The sequence below is a fragment of the Neoarius graeffei genome, chromosome 20 (genome assembly GCF_027579695.1).
Source record: "Neoarius graeffei isolate fNeoGra1 chromosome 20, fNeoGra1.pri, whole genome shotgun sequence".
NCBI lineage: Eukaryota > Metazoa > Chordata > Actinopteri > Siluriformes > Ariidae > Neoarius > Neoarius graeffei.
In genome coordinates, this window is record NC_083588.1 from 40,584,592 (window position 1) to 40,601,426 (window position 16,835).

Below are 16,835 nucleotides of genomic sequence, written 5' to 3' on the forward strand. Positions count from 1 at the left end.
GCCGCTCTCATCCCTCCTTTCTGTCCTCTCTTCCTCCCCTGCGTGTTGTCGCCGGGGGGCCATAGTGCCGGTGGCGTGTGGTGGGTCGGGGGGGACTCTGACAGAGAAAGCCAGAGGGCGCTCCATCTGCTCGCCTCGCACCTTTACAGACACTGAGCTGCTCTTCGCCTTGCCCGCTGCCGCCGTGGACTACTCCAAATGGACTCCTCTCCCATGCATGTGCACAAGTTCTGCAACTGTTGTGTTTTTATGATGATTATGATGATGGTTATTTTTTTTAAAGGACATCATCATGTAAAAGTGCCAAAAGCTATGTCGATATTTTCAAGCAGCTCTCCTTCCATAAAAGACACGTGCCGTTTGTCCTTTTCTTTACGCTGTGGACTGGCACTATTGAAGCTCTCGCTCGCCGCAGAGCCTTGTATTCTTTTTATGGTTCAGTTGTGCGGCGTGTTTTATTCTATTTTTTTTGTTTGTTTTGTTTTTTTATTTTTCTCTTTGTGTTTTGTAGAGCCTTGTGTGCTTCCACCGTGTCTTTAAGCAGCGCAACGTGCAGCCCAGAGGGTGTGTCGCTTTTAACATTGTGGGATCAAGTTACATTACTGTCCACACTTCTTTATTATTTCTGAAAGATCTCAAATCATTGAATAAGTAAAATAAATACAGGCCAAGTACACCCAAGCAGGTAGGCCAATGTAAAGTATCAAAATCTAGAACAGCATGAGTAATATTACCGTGCTACCACCATCACATAATAAAGCAAAATATAAAAAGAAAATCACCAGTTAAATTTACGCCTGGTTGTTGGATCAGAGTCTTGTATCCTGTTAAACTGGATTCTATCCTGTTAACCTTTCGATGTCAAATCCATTTCTGGTTCTCCAGATTGAAATGTAATTGCCGTCCCTGGAGTACTTGCGGTCCTGTACATTTTAGTGTTTACCCCGCTCTGACACATCTGATTCAACTGATCGGCTCATTAACAGTCCTTTCTGGGTTCAAGTGGCTACGATGGTGCCGGGAAAACGTGAAGATGTGTAGAACAGGGGTACTCCAGGACTAGGGTTGGGAACTGGTGCTGTGCAGCAGGTAATATTCACGTCGGCTCATTACACATGAACACCATCTTCCCATGTTCCTTGTTTACAATTGTTTTACACAAAGCACGTCAGTTTTCAGTTCTCTGAAACGTACCAGTTTTGGTAGCAATGAACCACGTCCGTGCGTCACAACATATCGTGAAAGGTTTTAGTCAGGGTAACTGTCTGTTATTGCTACAATATTGTAATGTTTTATAGGGCAAGGTCAAGCGGATAGTTCCAGAAGGCTAGAACAAAAACAAGCCTCGACATCGTAATCATGCAAAGTGGCTGAGCGATGGTTTGCAGATGAGTAAATTTGTATTTATAAACTTGTCTGAGTAATTGCGGTTAGTGTATGTAATGCTTTATTGTAATGCCTTTAAAATGAATGGTAACAGCCAAAATGAATCAATAAAGCAGGGGGAAAAATAATATAAATTATTTATTTTTATTATCAAGCACAAAACTGTCGATAAATCGCAGCATCCGGATCCGCAGCCTTGCCCCAGGGCTAATTTCGCATGACGTCACGCGTAGAACCCTGGTTATCAGGGTCATTTCGGTTCATCTGACTCCGTGCTTGTTTACTCACTGAAATTGGATATTGTTGTTGGAATCTTACAAAAAATAATGATGGGAAAACGCTGAGTTGTGTTTGTTTGGATGTTCAAATCCATATACAACAGGGCATTCAGTTCGCGAATTTCCGAGAAATGACACTAATCTAAAGTGACAGTGGGTGAAGTTCGTGCAAACGAAGCAGGCAGATTTCGTGTCGCCTACTACTAATAAATCTGATTCATCAAGTGTTCATCACCACCAGAACGACCACATGGGAATTATTGGAGCAAAAAAGAAACCCATTTGTTTAATAAATGACATTTGATCTGACATTTGGACAGTTCGTCGATTCCCCTATTATCGCCCACTTAATATTTTCGTTCAATAATAACACTGAATAAGTGTACGTTTTAAAGATTATATGTCTGTATTTATTGAGGTACATGTAAATATTTTCCCCATATTTTGCAGTGGCCAGCTTAGAATAAAAATCCACAAACCAATCTGTGTTTCCAGTTCTCTCTGGCTGGTGGTGCGCTATCGGCGCTGAGTGGGACTGTCGTGAACTGAGTGAACTGGCAGTTTCTCATCTTGGGGGCTCGAAAAGATAACCATTTACTCTGGAATATCCTTGATAATCATCTGCCCTTTCATCCAACATATAAGAATCCCAATCACTATCAGAATTCTCTCCAAAACATGATTCCATATCGAGACTGGTCTAACCACTGCTGCGCACAGGAACGAAATTGGTAACTGGATTGTTACACGTGTGATGCCACACACCCCTTTGGGATCTTCCGGTTCAGTCTCGGCAGGTTCCGTGAAAATCGGCTGAGCTTATTGATTTTCCATCAATTTGTGGCCTTTTGGATCAGCTATGGTTCGAAAACACATGGTCAATCAACATAATGATTGTTGCTTTGTACAAGGAAAAAAGTGTGGTTTAGGGCCATTAAATTCACTTTTATAAAATATATGATATTAAATTCACATATGATTACCACTATACTTAAGAGAGATGGATACGTTTGCTATTGTATATTTTGCTCTAATTTATAATTATACCTAGATTTCTGGATATAATCCTGAGATTCAAGATGCATGAAACAACCAGGTGTAAAAAGAGTTTTTCTCTCTCTTTCTTTTTCTCCTTCCCAACAAGCCCTGCTTTCTTTTCATCTCTGAGACCTGAATCTCCTGTAATGTCCATTAAAAAAAAAAAAAGCTGTAATATGTTCTCATTTCTAATCTGTCGTGTTCCAAAATGGTCAGCTGACAGATCCTCTGGAGCCGTGGTGTACTTTCCTGCTGTGCTTTTGTACCTTTTTGTCTCTTTTGAAATGCTTTTCTTTTTCTTGTAAATCAAATTAACAATGCACAGAAAACGGTATACAGAAAACATTCCATCACAAAATGCATGCTATGGAGGAACTTCAGCAACATGTTGACCTTGAATGTATTGTGAATTTTTACAAAAAAAACAACCAAACGTATATATAATATATAAATATATCTATATATTAATAAAACACTTGTTCAAATTATATGATTGTTAACTTGAATCCATGCTGTTGAATCCATGGTGTGTGTTTCTGCATTTCTGCACTACATCATTATATTTATCTCATCTAATGTCCACTCACCAACTTTAGTACCAAATCCCTTTTGCAATACATATAGAACGGTGTGTGTGTGAGTGAGAGAGAGAGTACGTTTAGGTTTATGTCTTCGTGATCATTAATTTTTTGTCAGTGGGATATGCTGTCTGTCTGTTGTCTGAGATGTGTGTATTTAGGTTCACAGTAGTGGCTTTTAACACAGGGCTCTGACGACACCCGATGAGGTGGTTTAATATATTTGGTAGTTTGATATATTTTGCAGTGTGAGAGTGACTTAGAGTTGAGTTATTTTTGTTCCCAAAATTGGTCTCATCAAAGATGATTTGGATGACTGCTATGGGCAGACTCTTCATTTTACACTATATTTTGAACCCGTCATCATTGTAGAGATGTTTTCCTTACTCATGTGTGAGCATAGGGTTGGAATGTTCTTCATCCATCTGAGCCAGTGCAAAACTCAAGACACCATGCCACAAAATGAGTAACCTCCCACCATCCTACACAAAACTAACAGTCGATATGTAGCCATGCATAATCCTAGTCTGAGCTGAGCTCCGGTACAAACCCATGGACTCTCTTTACCTTCCAGTTTGGGTCCTGAATTGTCCCGGTTCTGAGTGTACAGGACCTCCGTAAGTCACCTGCCTCCATCGCTGCTCAGCCAAACAATCATGTCTTCCCTCTCGCTCATTCTCCCTCTGCTCTCATTGGTTGTCTGGCGTATAATTGGGGAGTGGGGCTTCTCTGTTATTTCTTTCTTTCTTTTTCTTTCTTTCTTTCCTTTCCTTCATTCTGTCACCGGCCTCTCTGGTTGGTTTTCTTTCCTTGTGGTGTAATTTGTACCAGCCAATCAGACAGGTCATTGGTTACCAGAAGGTGGTGTTTTCATGGAGGCAAAATGTTGGCACTGGAGGTAACTTGAAATCTAACTCTAATGCATGCCTATCAATGCCTAACAAATGTACACACTAGCACTTTTTAGTCAACGTCTTGTTTCATTTGCATGCTTGCTCAAAACACCCTCCATAGAAAAAAGTACTTTTGTTCATAAGTATATGTCAAATGAATCACTGTATGCCTTTCAGCAGTACTCTCCTTTTTTTTTTTTTTTAATATCTTAACCAAATTCACTTCTTCTACTTTGTAGTTTTGTAGTGCATAGATTCAAAATTTGTCTGCTAAAGTGAATGGCACTCCCATGTGCACCGTTTCACACACTGACGATATTTGTTGACCCCCCTCTTCTTCCAGTGACCGCACCCTGGAGGTATACCTCAGATCAAGCTTGATGGACGGCCACGCAGCTCCACTCTTCTACTAGCGCAGCCTGTTCGCAGGCCTGCTCTCTACCACCTGAAATAATAACACGGAACCACATGCTTAAGACTCTATATATAGGGCAACTGGGGATAAATCCCCGGATCATAACTTGGGGGAAGGGGGTTCTAGGAGTTAAACAAGTGTTCCGTATAGCTTCCTAAACATTGCTGTATAGTTCTGCAGAAATGTCAGCTTCCCTCTCAGCTGCTCTGAAGAGAAATTAGCTGTGTCTGTGGGAAAGGTTTCTAGATCACTGCTCATATTCAGTCCCATTATGGTGATATACAGTCGTATGTGTTGGTTAAGGGTTTTGATACAAAATTTAAGAAATAATTCAGAAAAAAAAGCTAGTTATATCAAAAGGCAAATGGTTTGCCCTTGTGAAAATGTAATGATTGAGTATAGATCATTTAAAAATTTTTTCTTTCATCCTTTATTTATCTGTTGTTGCAGTAGGCCTTGGGCTTTCTCACCTTTAGTTGCGGTAAGATTAGCGCTCCAGTTTATTTTAGATGTTGAATAAAAAGTGATCTGATTTTCACTTTGGAATTAAGGCTCCCTTCTGACATTTGCTATAGCTGCTGTAAATTTGAAGCTTTATTTTGGGGAACTGGTGACCCAGTGGTGAAGGCTCTGAGCTACTGATCACTTCAAATCCCAGCATTGCCCCCCCCCCCCCCCCCCCCCAAAAAAAATAAAATAAAATAAAATAAATAAAAAAAAAAAAATAAAAAAAATAAAAATAACCACAGTTCGGCCCTTGACCCTTAACTTCTCAGCTGAGTTGCAGGTCGCTGTGAATGAAAGTGTTCGCCAAATGAATAAATGTAAATATACTTTGGAAAAGGCTCCGTCCTCCTGATGCCTTTATACTGGGGAGACTTCAGTAATGAAAGTGTCGCTGCACTCATCTCTACTGCTTCAGTGTAAAGCTCTAGCGGTTTCTCTGTGTGTTTCCTGGTAGGGAAGCTTGTACAGTGTATTTTCCACCAGGGGTTTGTGCCTTCTACTGCTTTAGATGTTCTAGCTTTGAAAAAATAAAAGCCAAATATTCAGAGGCAAAGGGGAAATATACAGATTTTTGTATTTATGTTTTGCTTTTTATTATAGACACCACAAAAAATTTTTTTTTGTGTTTATTACCTACTTTGGGAGGAAAAAAATCAATATAAACAATATTGTTTGTTCGATCGCATTAATACAGCTTCTGAATTAGATTTGTGGGCTTATGAGCACATTCATAATTGCTTAAAATGTACTATTGGTGTAAATAGATCTTTTTCTCAATTTTCTTGATAAGTACATCTTCAGTGAGTGCTTCATCCTGGTCAGGGTCATGGCAGGAGCCGGTGCCAATCCTGGGAACAGTGGGCATAAGGCGGAATCCTGGATGGGATGCCAGTTCATCACAGGAAACCATTCACACATTTAGGGACGATTTAGAGTTTCCTGTCACCTACCACCCTGTTTTTTGGGATGAGGGAAGCTGGAGAATGGGGAGGAAACTCGCGTAAACACCATGCACAGAAACTAACGCACGGGCACTAACCCGAGCTCAGGATCAAACCAAGGACCCTTGGTTGTACTACCATGTCGCCCAAATGTTAGTATGTTTAAAAAAAATAAATAAAAAATATACACTTGTCTGGAGATCTTGCATCACTCTTGTGCTTATTTCAAAAATATTCTTTCAACTGGAGGTCAGAACTCCAGCAGATGTGAACTTTTAAGATTTAAATGTTATTTCTTTGAGGATTTTTTTTTTTTTTGAGTTGTATGTGACTTCTCTCTCATACACAGGGCATTTCTTGTTCTGTGCTGGAAAAAAATTACAATCATAGAAGAATGATGCAGTTGACTATGAATTGTGAGAAATAGCTTAAAATGCTCATGCTTAAATCTTTTGGTTTCATGATTTTTTTTTTCTTCCTCTGAACACCTTGATATTGTTTAGATATAGGTGTCATCTTGAAAACTTGCAATTTCTAGTTCTAAATTCTACTTAATTTTGAAAGCTTATGTGTACATGCAGTAGTATATCATGGTATTAATTGAGTGTACTGTTAAGACAGGAAACATCACTGAATGTGTGGAATTGCAGAGCATTGCGAGAATGTGTGTGGGGGGAAAAGCCTATGTTTTTACAACGTCATCCATTTTGGCTTTGTCTTTGTTCTGTTCATTCTTATTTATGTTGATGCATTTTATTAATACAGATTTCTGTTCTTTGTGAAATAAAATGGATGAAATCAAGCGTACATTGATTACTTGATTAGGACACCAGTACCCATGCATTTTAACAGAATTGGAAACGGACCACATCACATTGTTTGGGTGGAATATTGAGTGGGTCAGCATTAAGTACTCGCCCTATTTTTTGGGGGGAAAGTAGAGATGGCCTTTCACTTTGGACTGACTGTGTGATCCAAGGCATCCGTGAGCGCAGTTTAGTTTTAACCCTTTGCTACAGCAAGACAGACATCTAAAACTACACTTTTTTTCTACTTTTGACCAAAGCAGCAGACCATATATGACTAACTTTTATGCTGGGCAAACTAATTCACTGAAGAGGAAAGGATCAAGATGTGAAAAGACAACGCATTTGCTTCTGGTAATGGCTTCTTTTTGGTTCATACCAACTTGACATAGGTGAACTTGGATCTGTGAATTCACAAACTTTGGTGTTGAGTCAGTAGAAGTGACGTGGTTGGGGCTGTGGGCTTTGATCAGTTTAAAAAAAAAAAGGATGTGCTTCAAATCATTTAGTAGTAGTCATCACTGGATATTTGCCTTGCTGTTCTGCTACTGTTGCTCTGTTGACACCCATTTGAGAAAAAAAAAACTATTTTGCCCATCGACGTGCTGGGTTTTTTTCCTGGCAAAATGTTCTCTTTCCACCGAACTTTCTTATAACTTTTAGCTTGGATTGTCACTCACTAAACTGGGAGGAACCACAGAGTATCTTTAGCCCATATTTGGCAATGTTGGCACACGACGTGCACACCTCAATCAGATTGTAAACATCGCTTGCAAGTATAGCATATATAAGCAAGCCCACACCGGCTAGGTTTAGATGATAAGGAAACATCAAATCTTACCCTTGTGTGTGCAAAAAAAAAAGGTTACAATTAAACACGTGACTCGTACGGATAAACTATGGGTTTGTTTAATTTATCTTTTTTTTTTTTTGAATACTACAGTCAGCATGGAGTGGGTTGAAATGAAACAGCCATGGTGCTACTACAAGTGCAAGAACAAACACACCACACACCGTACTGTAACAGGATGATTCACTGAGCTCCTGAAAATCAGGTATCACTTTGGCAACTCGAAACAGTCATCTATCTTTCCTTTATAAAGTACTGATATGTGTTCCAGAAATACAACAGTGCTGCAGGATTGTACAATTACAAAACACCTGTTAAAGAGGACCAGTGTATACTCATGCCTGTTGGAGAATATTGGCACAGTGGTGCTGGGTTGAGCATGACTGTGCAGCTGTAGTAAGACCAAGTAACATACAGTACCAGTCAAAAGTTTGGACATGCCTCCTAATTCAATGGTTTTTCTTCATTTTTATGAATTAAAAGTCACTTCATGTCTTAAAGTAATGACGGATGTCGTTTCTCTTTACTTAGCCGAGCGGTTCTTTGACATGATATGGATTGCTACAGTTGTGGAATAGGGCTATTTACTGTATTCTTATTATTTGCTAGAGCGGCGGCTACAATTATCGACAGTCCATAATTATCGACACCTTTTCAGATTTACCAATAAAAAAAACAATTTTCCAAAGGTGAGTTTCAGTTACAACAGTTACTGGTTAATTAATCAACTGGAAGACACACCCCCCCCTTTCATCTCGTCATCTGATGACACAGCTCGTTACCTGAGATGGAATTTTTTTTACCGCGATCAGCAATTTGAGGAAAACCCGGACATTATCATCGCAGGTAAGCACGGTGGAAAGATCATGGACATGTTTTTACTGATCAAATTCACTGATATTTCATGATCTTGTCGAAACCTGCTTTGTTTCTTACTCTTTCATTTGACAGTCGCCATTTTGTAATTAAACGCACATTTGAGAAGTCATGTGATGTTTTGATAATGGTGATCACTTTCACCGGTGTCCACCATTATCGACACCCCGTGGAATTAAGGGACATTTACAACTGTTATGGATCGATGTTTGTGTAACATTGCTGAAGTAGATGAAGTACTTGGGGGGAGTGCTGTGATTTATATATATTTTTTCTGATTCATAACAGAATGTAATGCTTATAGAGTATTTGGAATCCTGTTGCAATAAATAGAATTAGACCAGAATTAAATTCTTAGCATATAAAAAAAAATTACATGCTTGACATATTCAGATTTTCTATTCCATTCTGAATTTTTTTTTTGCTTTTTTGCAGTTTGTTGTAAATATCTACCACATATTACAATATCAGTAGACATTTTATATTTTGGTTCGAGGAATGACATGCGACCTTTGACCTGGATTTTCATGCGGTTACAATGTCAATTGCCTGTTGGCATATATTGGTAAACGACAAAACTAGAAATTAATACAAACAACAATGAACGATGGGGTGGCACGGTGGTGTAGTGGTTAGCGCTGTCGCCTCACAGCAAGAAGGTCCTGGGTTCGAGCCCCGGGGCTGGTGAGGGCCTTTCTGTGTGGAGTTTGCATGTTCTCCCCGTGTCCGTGTGGGTTTCCTCCGGGTGCTCCGGTTTCCCCCACAGTCCAAAGACATGCAGGTTAGGTTAACTGGTGACTCTAAATTGACCGTAGGTGTGAATGTGAGTGTGAATGGTTGTCTGTGTCTATAGTGTCAGCCCTGTGATGACCTGGCGACTTGTCCAGGGTGTACCCCGCCTCTCGCCCGTAGTCAGCTGGGATAGGCTCCAGCTTGCCTGCGACCCTGTAGAAGGATAAAGCGGCTAGAGATAATGAGATGAGAATGAACAATGAACGATTAACAAAATGTGATCTATGAAAATACTTAAAGTGGGTAGAAAGTGGAACAAAAAGATTTTGTGACAGGTTAAACATTCAGTTCGTTTACAAACATTAGAATCACTTCCTCATTTACGTAAACACCGACATCGATACATTTATATAAAAAAAGATATTTTGTACTAAATATAAGTCTATGTAAAATAAATTTTAAATAAAAAGTATGTTTTGTTAACTTACAACCACATGCCAGTTGTTATTATTATTATTATTATTATTATTTTTTTTTTAAATAAATAATCATCTGGATGTCGATAATTGTGGAACGGTCTCACGTGATCTGATACGCTAAGTAATCAGGAATCAACTAATTTTTTTTCCAGTGGAAGTTTCAGTAATTATTCATGCACAATTTACATATTGAAAGTCTTTTCTACTTTTGCAACGGCCAAAAGATCGTTAAGGTGTCAATAATTGTAGCCGCTGCTCTATTCACTGTTTGATCTCAAACGCATTAAGAAGGCAAGAAATTGCATTAATTAACTTTTGACAAGGTGCACAGCTGTCGATTGAAAAGCATTCCAGGTGACTACCTCATGAAGCTGGTTAAGATAACGCCAATGGTGTGCAAAGCATCATCAAGGTAAACGCTGGCTACTTCCACTAATCTAAAATATGAAACGTTGTTTGTTTTAACATGTTTTGTTTACCACATAATTCCATGTATGTTCCAGATGTTATTTCATAGTTTTGATGTCTTCAGTATTGTTCTAGTGTAGAAAAGAGTCAAAATACAGAAAAACCTATGAAGGAGTACGGGTGTCCCAACTTTTGACTGGCACTGTTACTTCATTACAGCATTTTAAGTGAAAAATGCTGAACTTACAAGAACTTAATGTTGGATTACAAGCGCAGACGTACTGTACCTGAAGATGGACAATGTATGAGAAAGACAGGAAGTCCACAGACATTTATTTGACAGGCATTTTGATTTACATTTCTCTTTGTTATTCTGATATGCTCTGTTAAGTTTTCTCTAACCAGACATATCGAGCGTCTTCCACCAGCATTACGAGGTACCATTTATAGGAGCTGTTCAGAGAGCTGCCAGTGGCTGTGATGAGCCTCTTTATTTTAAAGGACTTTTTTTTCCCCTTTTTTTTTTTTTGCAATTAACCTATAGGTAGTAGGCAACCTATTTGTTGCACTAATTCATGATAATACTTGGTGTGAACTAAAAATTTTTTTTATTATTTTTAAGCTGTATTTTTAAAAAATGTTAGGTGTGGAGTATCACTTCCCAATAATCAGTCTTCACCATTTAACGTACACTCTTAGAAGAAAAAAAAAAAGGTTCCATCTTGCACCCTCTTTGGTTTGTCCCTCTGAGGAACCCTTAAACATTTCTACAAGGTCCAAGTAGAACCTATATAGAAAGCTGGACATCTCTCTTTTTTTTTTTCCCTAAGCTTGTATGAAAAAAGCTGAAAACCTAATTTCAGCAAAATTGCATAAAAGCAATCCTAAAAGACATCCTAGCTTGTAATTTAATATTTCAGTCCGCAGGTCATCAAACTGAAATTTGAGGTTATCTGGCAAATCTGTGGAGTTGTCCTTTAACATTTGCATCTTAATCAGTTATGCAGTATTAAGTAAAGTGACCTGATCTGTTCTGATGTCTGTTCTCTCTCTCTAGTTAAGGCTATAATACAGCCATATTTCTGGCAAATACTGGAGTCTATTGTAAGAACAAAGATCTCGTCACTGTGTAGTTACAGCTCACTGATACTAAAGACTAATGTGACAAACCCAGCATATGTAAACTGATATTATGATGAAATGCTAAATCCCTACCTCAATAGACATGGAGATGAACGTTCACTTGCATATAAAAGTGAACATTAGTGACAAGAATGGGATACAGCTTAACTGTATCTCCATAAACAGACAAGCCAAGCATCCTGACCTTGTTGATGGAAACAAATTTGCACATGAACCTCTAGGTTTCAACAAAGAAAGTGCATTTACGTAATATTTTTCCACATCCTCAGGGTTGGTATAGCAGCACAGAAGGGAAAATGGGGGGAAAGTGAGGAAGCATATTATATTAAACATAAGTATCTTCATAATGTGGCTTAAACTTTGATGCCGTACCAATTTTTACATCTTTCAATACAGTTTACCTGAGCCATAAATTTAGTTTAAAGTGGTCAAAAGCGATCGCCTCCAGGGAAAATGGTTTACAGTCTCCAACACTGGTGCACAATTCGAGATCCCTTGTAACTGATAAAAGTTGAATTTGATTTGTTATTTGAGGTTTACCAAGACCTTAGCTTTTTTTTTCCTCTTTTCTTTTTCCCTCTCCACTTACTTTGCAGTTAAAACCATCATCTGGAAGATCTGACCGATGAGTGCACTGTAAATAGGCCAGTGTGGAGGCTAGTAATGTCACCAATACCCTTCTGGTTGCTACAGTTTGTAATAAAGTGATTTGTTGCAATATGAGTGTTGATACTGAATGTTGCAAATAATCTTATCTTTAAATATGCATACATAAAATTTTCCTTCGAGATTTTTCTGCATTGTTAAATGCTGTCCTTAACAGACAATGTCACTGCCAACCTCTGGCTCAGAACACAAAGAAAGAGTTGGCTAATAGAATTCAATTACAGCATGAGGCACTGTCTTCGGGATTCAGAGAACCCTCGTCCAGAACATTAAATAAGCATCAGAGAGGATCTAGAGTTGAATCAGGCCAAAAGGAACTCTGGATGTGTTCTCATGCCCGGTCTCCATCTGAACAGCTACCTGTGTGGAGATGACAACAGTACAGAGCGTGATGTACAGCACAGAACAAGAGACATTTTGTGGGAAGGCTGTGTAGCAGACATGTACACCACATAAACCAGATAGGATTATTAAAATTTATAACTTAGTCACTGGTCTGTCAGATCACAATCTCACACTGACTGCCAGGAAGTTAACTAAGTCAAGGTACAGGAATCTCAACTCTACAAGTCACAACACTATATTCTCCATTCCAAATAAAAATCTAAAATTAGTTGAGCATGACCTAAAGCAGGTACAATGGAAGGAAATTATTGGAAGTAAACCATGTGAACATTCATGCAATGACTTGGTAACAGCCTATAAAGATATATTACTAAAACACTGACACAGAAACCAAAATTAAAACAAAATCTCCCCTGGTTTAACAATGACCTCTGGGACCTAATGAAGAAAAGAGATGCTGCCTTAAAAACGTTTTTAAAATCAAGGTTGGTTACCGATAATTTAATTTTTAAAAGTTTAAGAAATAAAGTTGTAATACAGCTCAGAAAGGCAAAAGCAAATTTTTTTCCTTGACATCATAAGAGATGCAAAAGGAAATAGCAAAAAACTATGGAAACACATTGACAAACTTCTTGGAAAGGAAAATCGCAAGTGTGGTAAATTAGAACTCAAAATAAACAGTAGTATTGTAGATGATAGCTTGGCTGTTGGGCGGCACGGTGGTGTAGTGGTTAGCGCTGTCGCCTCACAGCAAGAAGGTCCTGGGTTCGAGCCCCGGGGCCGGCAAGGGCCTTTCTGTGTGGAGTTTGCATGTTCTCCCCGTGTCCGCGTGGGTTTCCTCCGGGTGCTCCGGTTTCCCCCACAGTCCAAAGACATGCAGGTTAGGTTAACTGGTGACTCTAAATTGACCGTAGGTGTGAGTGTGAATGGTTGTCTGTGTCTATGTGTCAGCCCTGTGATGACCTGGCGACTTGTCCAGGGTGTACCCCGCCTTTCGCCCGTAGTCAGCTGGGATAGGCTCCAGCTTGCCTGCGACCCTGTAGAAGGATAAAGCGGCTAGAGATAATGAGATGAGATGAGCTTGGCTGTTGCAACTCATTTTAACGATTATTTAACTCTGTGCAATAGCTAGGTCAGATATTTGGAAAAATAAGCACCTCACAAATACCCATTAGCACTACATCCTCATTAACTTCATTAACCTTGGCATCCACAAATGAGTCAAAGGTTGCAAAGATTTTATCTACGCTTACAAATAGTAAAGCAAAAGATATCTATGGAATGGACACTGCCTTGATAAAAAAAAAACATAAAGAATGCATAATTACCCCTTTGACTAAATTGGTAAACCAATCTATTGATGAATGCATCTTCCCTAGTGTATTTAAAAATGCCATAGTGATACCTGTGTTTAAAGCAGGTAATGCACAAGAAGTATGCAACTATCGACCAAATTCTCCCAGCCCTTTCAAAAATATTTGAAAGGGTAGTTGTTGAACAACTAACAGACCATCTTGATTATAATAGCCTTTTACATCCAATGCAATTTGGCTTCAGGAAAAAGCACTCCACAGAAACTGCCTGTTGCTATTTCATTGAGAAAATAAAAAATTATCTTGATCAAGGAGGGGTGGTGGGAGCAGTCTTCCTTGATCTTCGCAAGGCTTTTGATACACTCAACCACGAGAAACTAATAAATAAACTAATAAATTACGATCTGTCTGTTGACACACAAAAATGGATTAAATCTTATCTTAGTGATCGTTACCAGTGTGTGCGGGTTAATAGTGCACTTTCCTCATCCAAGGCATGTGAAATGTGGGTGCCACAGGGGTCTATTTTGGGCCCATTGCTGTTTAGTATTTACATTAACGACCTCCCACTTGTATGTGACCGAGTTAATATTGTAATGTATGCAGATGACACTGTATTGTATGTGCACAGTAATAATGCATCTGAGGTTGCAACTATACTTTCAAATGAAATGAAAAGGGTTGTAGAATGGCTACATAGTTCCTGTCTTGTCTTAAACACTGATAAAACGGTATCCATGTTCTTTACAAGCAAAACCAAAATCAGAAACTATCCTGAAATCACAATCAACGGGCAAGCCATAAAGAATGTAATTGAGTTTAAATACCTAGGCATCACTCTTGACCCGACTCTTAGTTTTAAATCTCATGTAAAAAAAAACCTCAGTAACACACTGAAGTTCAATCTATCAAATTTCAGATACATACGCAACTCTCTCACTACTGATGCATCTAGCTTATACTTAAATGCAATGATTATGTCTCATTTTCTATACTGCATCACAAGTTGGTCACAAGCCTGCAAAACGGTATTAAGACCCCTCAGCTCAATTTACAAAAGTGCCATAAAGATCCATGCCAGGAGAAAACGTTCTTACCACCACTGTCTTGTGCTTCGTAAATATAACATATTGAGCCTTGAAAATCTAATTAGGCATGCAAATCTCTGCCTGCTTTTTAAAATTATACATAATGATGCACCACCACCTTTGAAACAATTTATTTCTTTGTGCTCAGAGGTATCAACACGTACCACTAGATCAGTGTCGAGGGGGGAATGTAGTGTCCCACTACGAAAGACTACATTTGGTAAATCATCTTTTTCTTCTGTAGCCACAAATCAGTGGAATAACCTCCCAACAGAATTAATATCCTGTACAAATTTTAAGTCTTTTTCACATTTGACAAAGAAATGGATATTATCAACTCAATTATGTACACCTGGAACACCTCCCCAGGGAGAGGTCCAGGAGGCATCCGAAAAAGATGCCCGAGCCACCTCAGCTGATTCCTCTCGATGTGGAGGAGCAGCGGCTCTACTCCGAGCTCCTCCCGAGTGACTGTGTTTCTCACCCTATCTCTAAGGGAGCGCCCAGCCACCCTGCGAAGAAAACTCATTTCGGCCGCTTGTATCCGTGATCTTGTTCTTTCGGTCATTACCCAAAGCTCATGACCACAGGCATGTCCCCCCGGGAGGAGGCCCCGGGGAAGACCCAGGACACGCTGGAGGGACTATGTCTCTTGGCTGGCCTGGGAACGCCTCGGTGTTCTTCCCGAGGAGCTGGCCGAGGTGTCTGGGGAAAGGGAAGTTTGGGCTTCTATGCTTAGACTGCTGCCTCCACGACCCGGTCCCAGATAAGCGGAAGAAGACGAGACGAGAATTATGTACACATGGATAGAAAAGGATAGTTAGGGTATTTTATTGAATGGTATGTGTGTGTGGTGGGGGTATTGGGGGGGTATGCAGATCTTGCACTTTTTAGTGTGTTTGTGGGTGTGTGGGGATTGTGAGGGATGGGAGAGTCCTGTGTGTGTGGGGGGGGATTTTATTTTCTTATTCTTATTTTATCTTATTATGCTTGTGTATGACCATTAGGTGTGGAAGGGTATAACCTACTGAAATGTGAAGTTTTGGTGGTTTGGAGAGCATGTCTTGCGCTCTCTCTCTCGAGGTTGGAGAGGTAAAACTTATACTCTATGTAAAGAGGGGGTAGTGGGATGGGATAATGCATATTTGCATTGGCTTGTACATTCCTTTGCACATTTTGCTTAACTTATGTGGTGTGTGCGTGCATGCGTGCGTGTGTGATTGTGAAAAATGATGCTGCTATGTATGCTTTATGAGGCTATCCACTTCTATTCTACTGGTCTAAATCACTATAAATTGCTCTGGTGACAGATTTGGTGACATTTCCTGTACATTTTATTTATCTTTTTTATTACATCCACCTGCCAAGGGACTACAGGCGGAAACTAGCATGTACTGCTATAACCTGGTACAGACATCTGTCCTTACCACAAGGATAATGTTTAATTTGTACACTGTCCCTTTTAAAAATAAAATAAACTTTATATTGTACGATGCCTTTATTTTGTGTAACTCACATTGCTGGAGGTTACTGATTGGTACTGACCTCCCACGGACTCGACGTCCGAGTCAGACACATATGTAATCGAGAAGCGGGAAACACTGAAGCGGGAACACTGGGGTGCTGGCTTCTCTTCAGGAAGTTTGACCGGAGAGTTTGGGGGAGTGCAGATTCTGTCAGAGGCAGGTTCTAATGTTGAAACGTTGGGCACCAATGGAAAGTCACTCTCCCACTCTAAGGTCCCACCTGCTTAGTAAGAGGATCTGTTATTTTTATAGTAATAGCAGTGTTCTTTTCATTTCTTACCAAATAGCTACAGTATATGTGCAAAAAAGCTATATATGAAACATGTACATCTGATTTACATGCACACTTACTATCTTCTAAGGCATTCCTATTTGAGGGATTATCAGAGTCATTGACGTCCTTCTGTGATGGATGTTCCTTACATTCTCCTGCCTGGCCATTCGGTTCCAACCCTGGAGGAAAGGTGTATTCTGCCAGTTCACCTGTAGGGCTGTCCTAGAACACAAATGTACTATTTGTCAGTCATGAGTAATAACTCGTTCAGCTACATTTCTGTGACGAACACA

The 16,835-nt window shown here is 39.5% G+C and overlaps 2 protein-coding genes across 11 annotated transcripts in view; one reads left to right on the plus strand and one right to left on the minus strand.

Annotated features, from left to right (window-relative positions):
* The window catches only part of baiap2a (BAR/IMD domain containing adaptor protein 2a), a 175,431-nt gene extending 168,593 nt beyond the window's left edge, over positions 1-6,838 (plus strand). For 3 of the 6 annotated variants that reach the window (XM_060901710.1, XM_060901711.1, XM_060901715.1), the window contains 2 exons: positions 3,855-3,897; positions 4,517-6,838. In XM_060901710.1, coding sequence (XP_060757693.1) covers positions 3,855-3,882 — 28 coding nt within the window. In that variant the 3' untranslated portion in view covers positions 3,883-3,897; positions 4,517-6,838. The remainder of the gene's footprint in view (positions 1-3,854; positions 3,898-4,516) is intronic. The other 3 variants (XM_060901716.1, XM_060901713.1, XM_060901712.1) reach the window with 2 other exon arrangements.
* Positions 6,839-7,735: 897 nt separating this feature from the next.
* Positions 7,736-16,835, minus strand: part of aatka (apoptosis-associated tyrosine kinase a) — a 79,378-nt gene continuing 70,278 nt past the window's right edge. For 3 of the 5 annotated variants that reach the window (XM_060901717.1, XM_060901719.1, XM_060901720.1), the window contains exons 12-14: positions 16,620-16,764; positions 16,288-16,491; positions 7,736-12,356 (exon numbers count right to left, since the gene is read on the minus strand). In XM_060901717.1, coding sequence (XP_060757700.1) covers positions 12,328-12,356; positions 16,288-16,491; positions 16,620-16,764 — 378 coding nt within the window. In that variant the 3' untranslated portion in view covers positions 7,736-12,327. Of the gene's footprint in view, positions 12,357-16,287; positions 16,506-16,619; positions 16,765-16,835 lie in introns of those variants that run through there. The other 2 variants (XM_060901718.1, XM_060901721.1) reach the window with 2 other exon arrangements.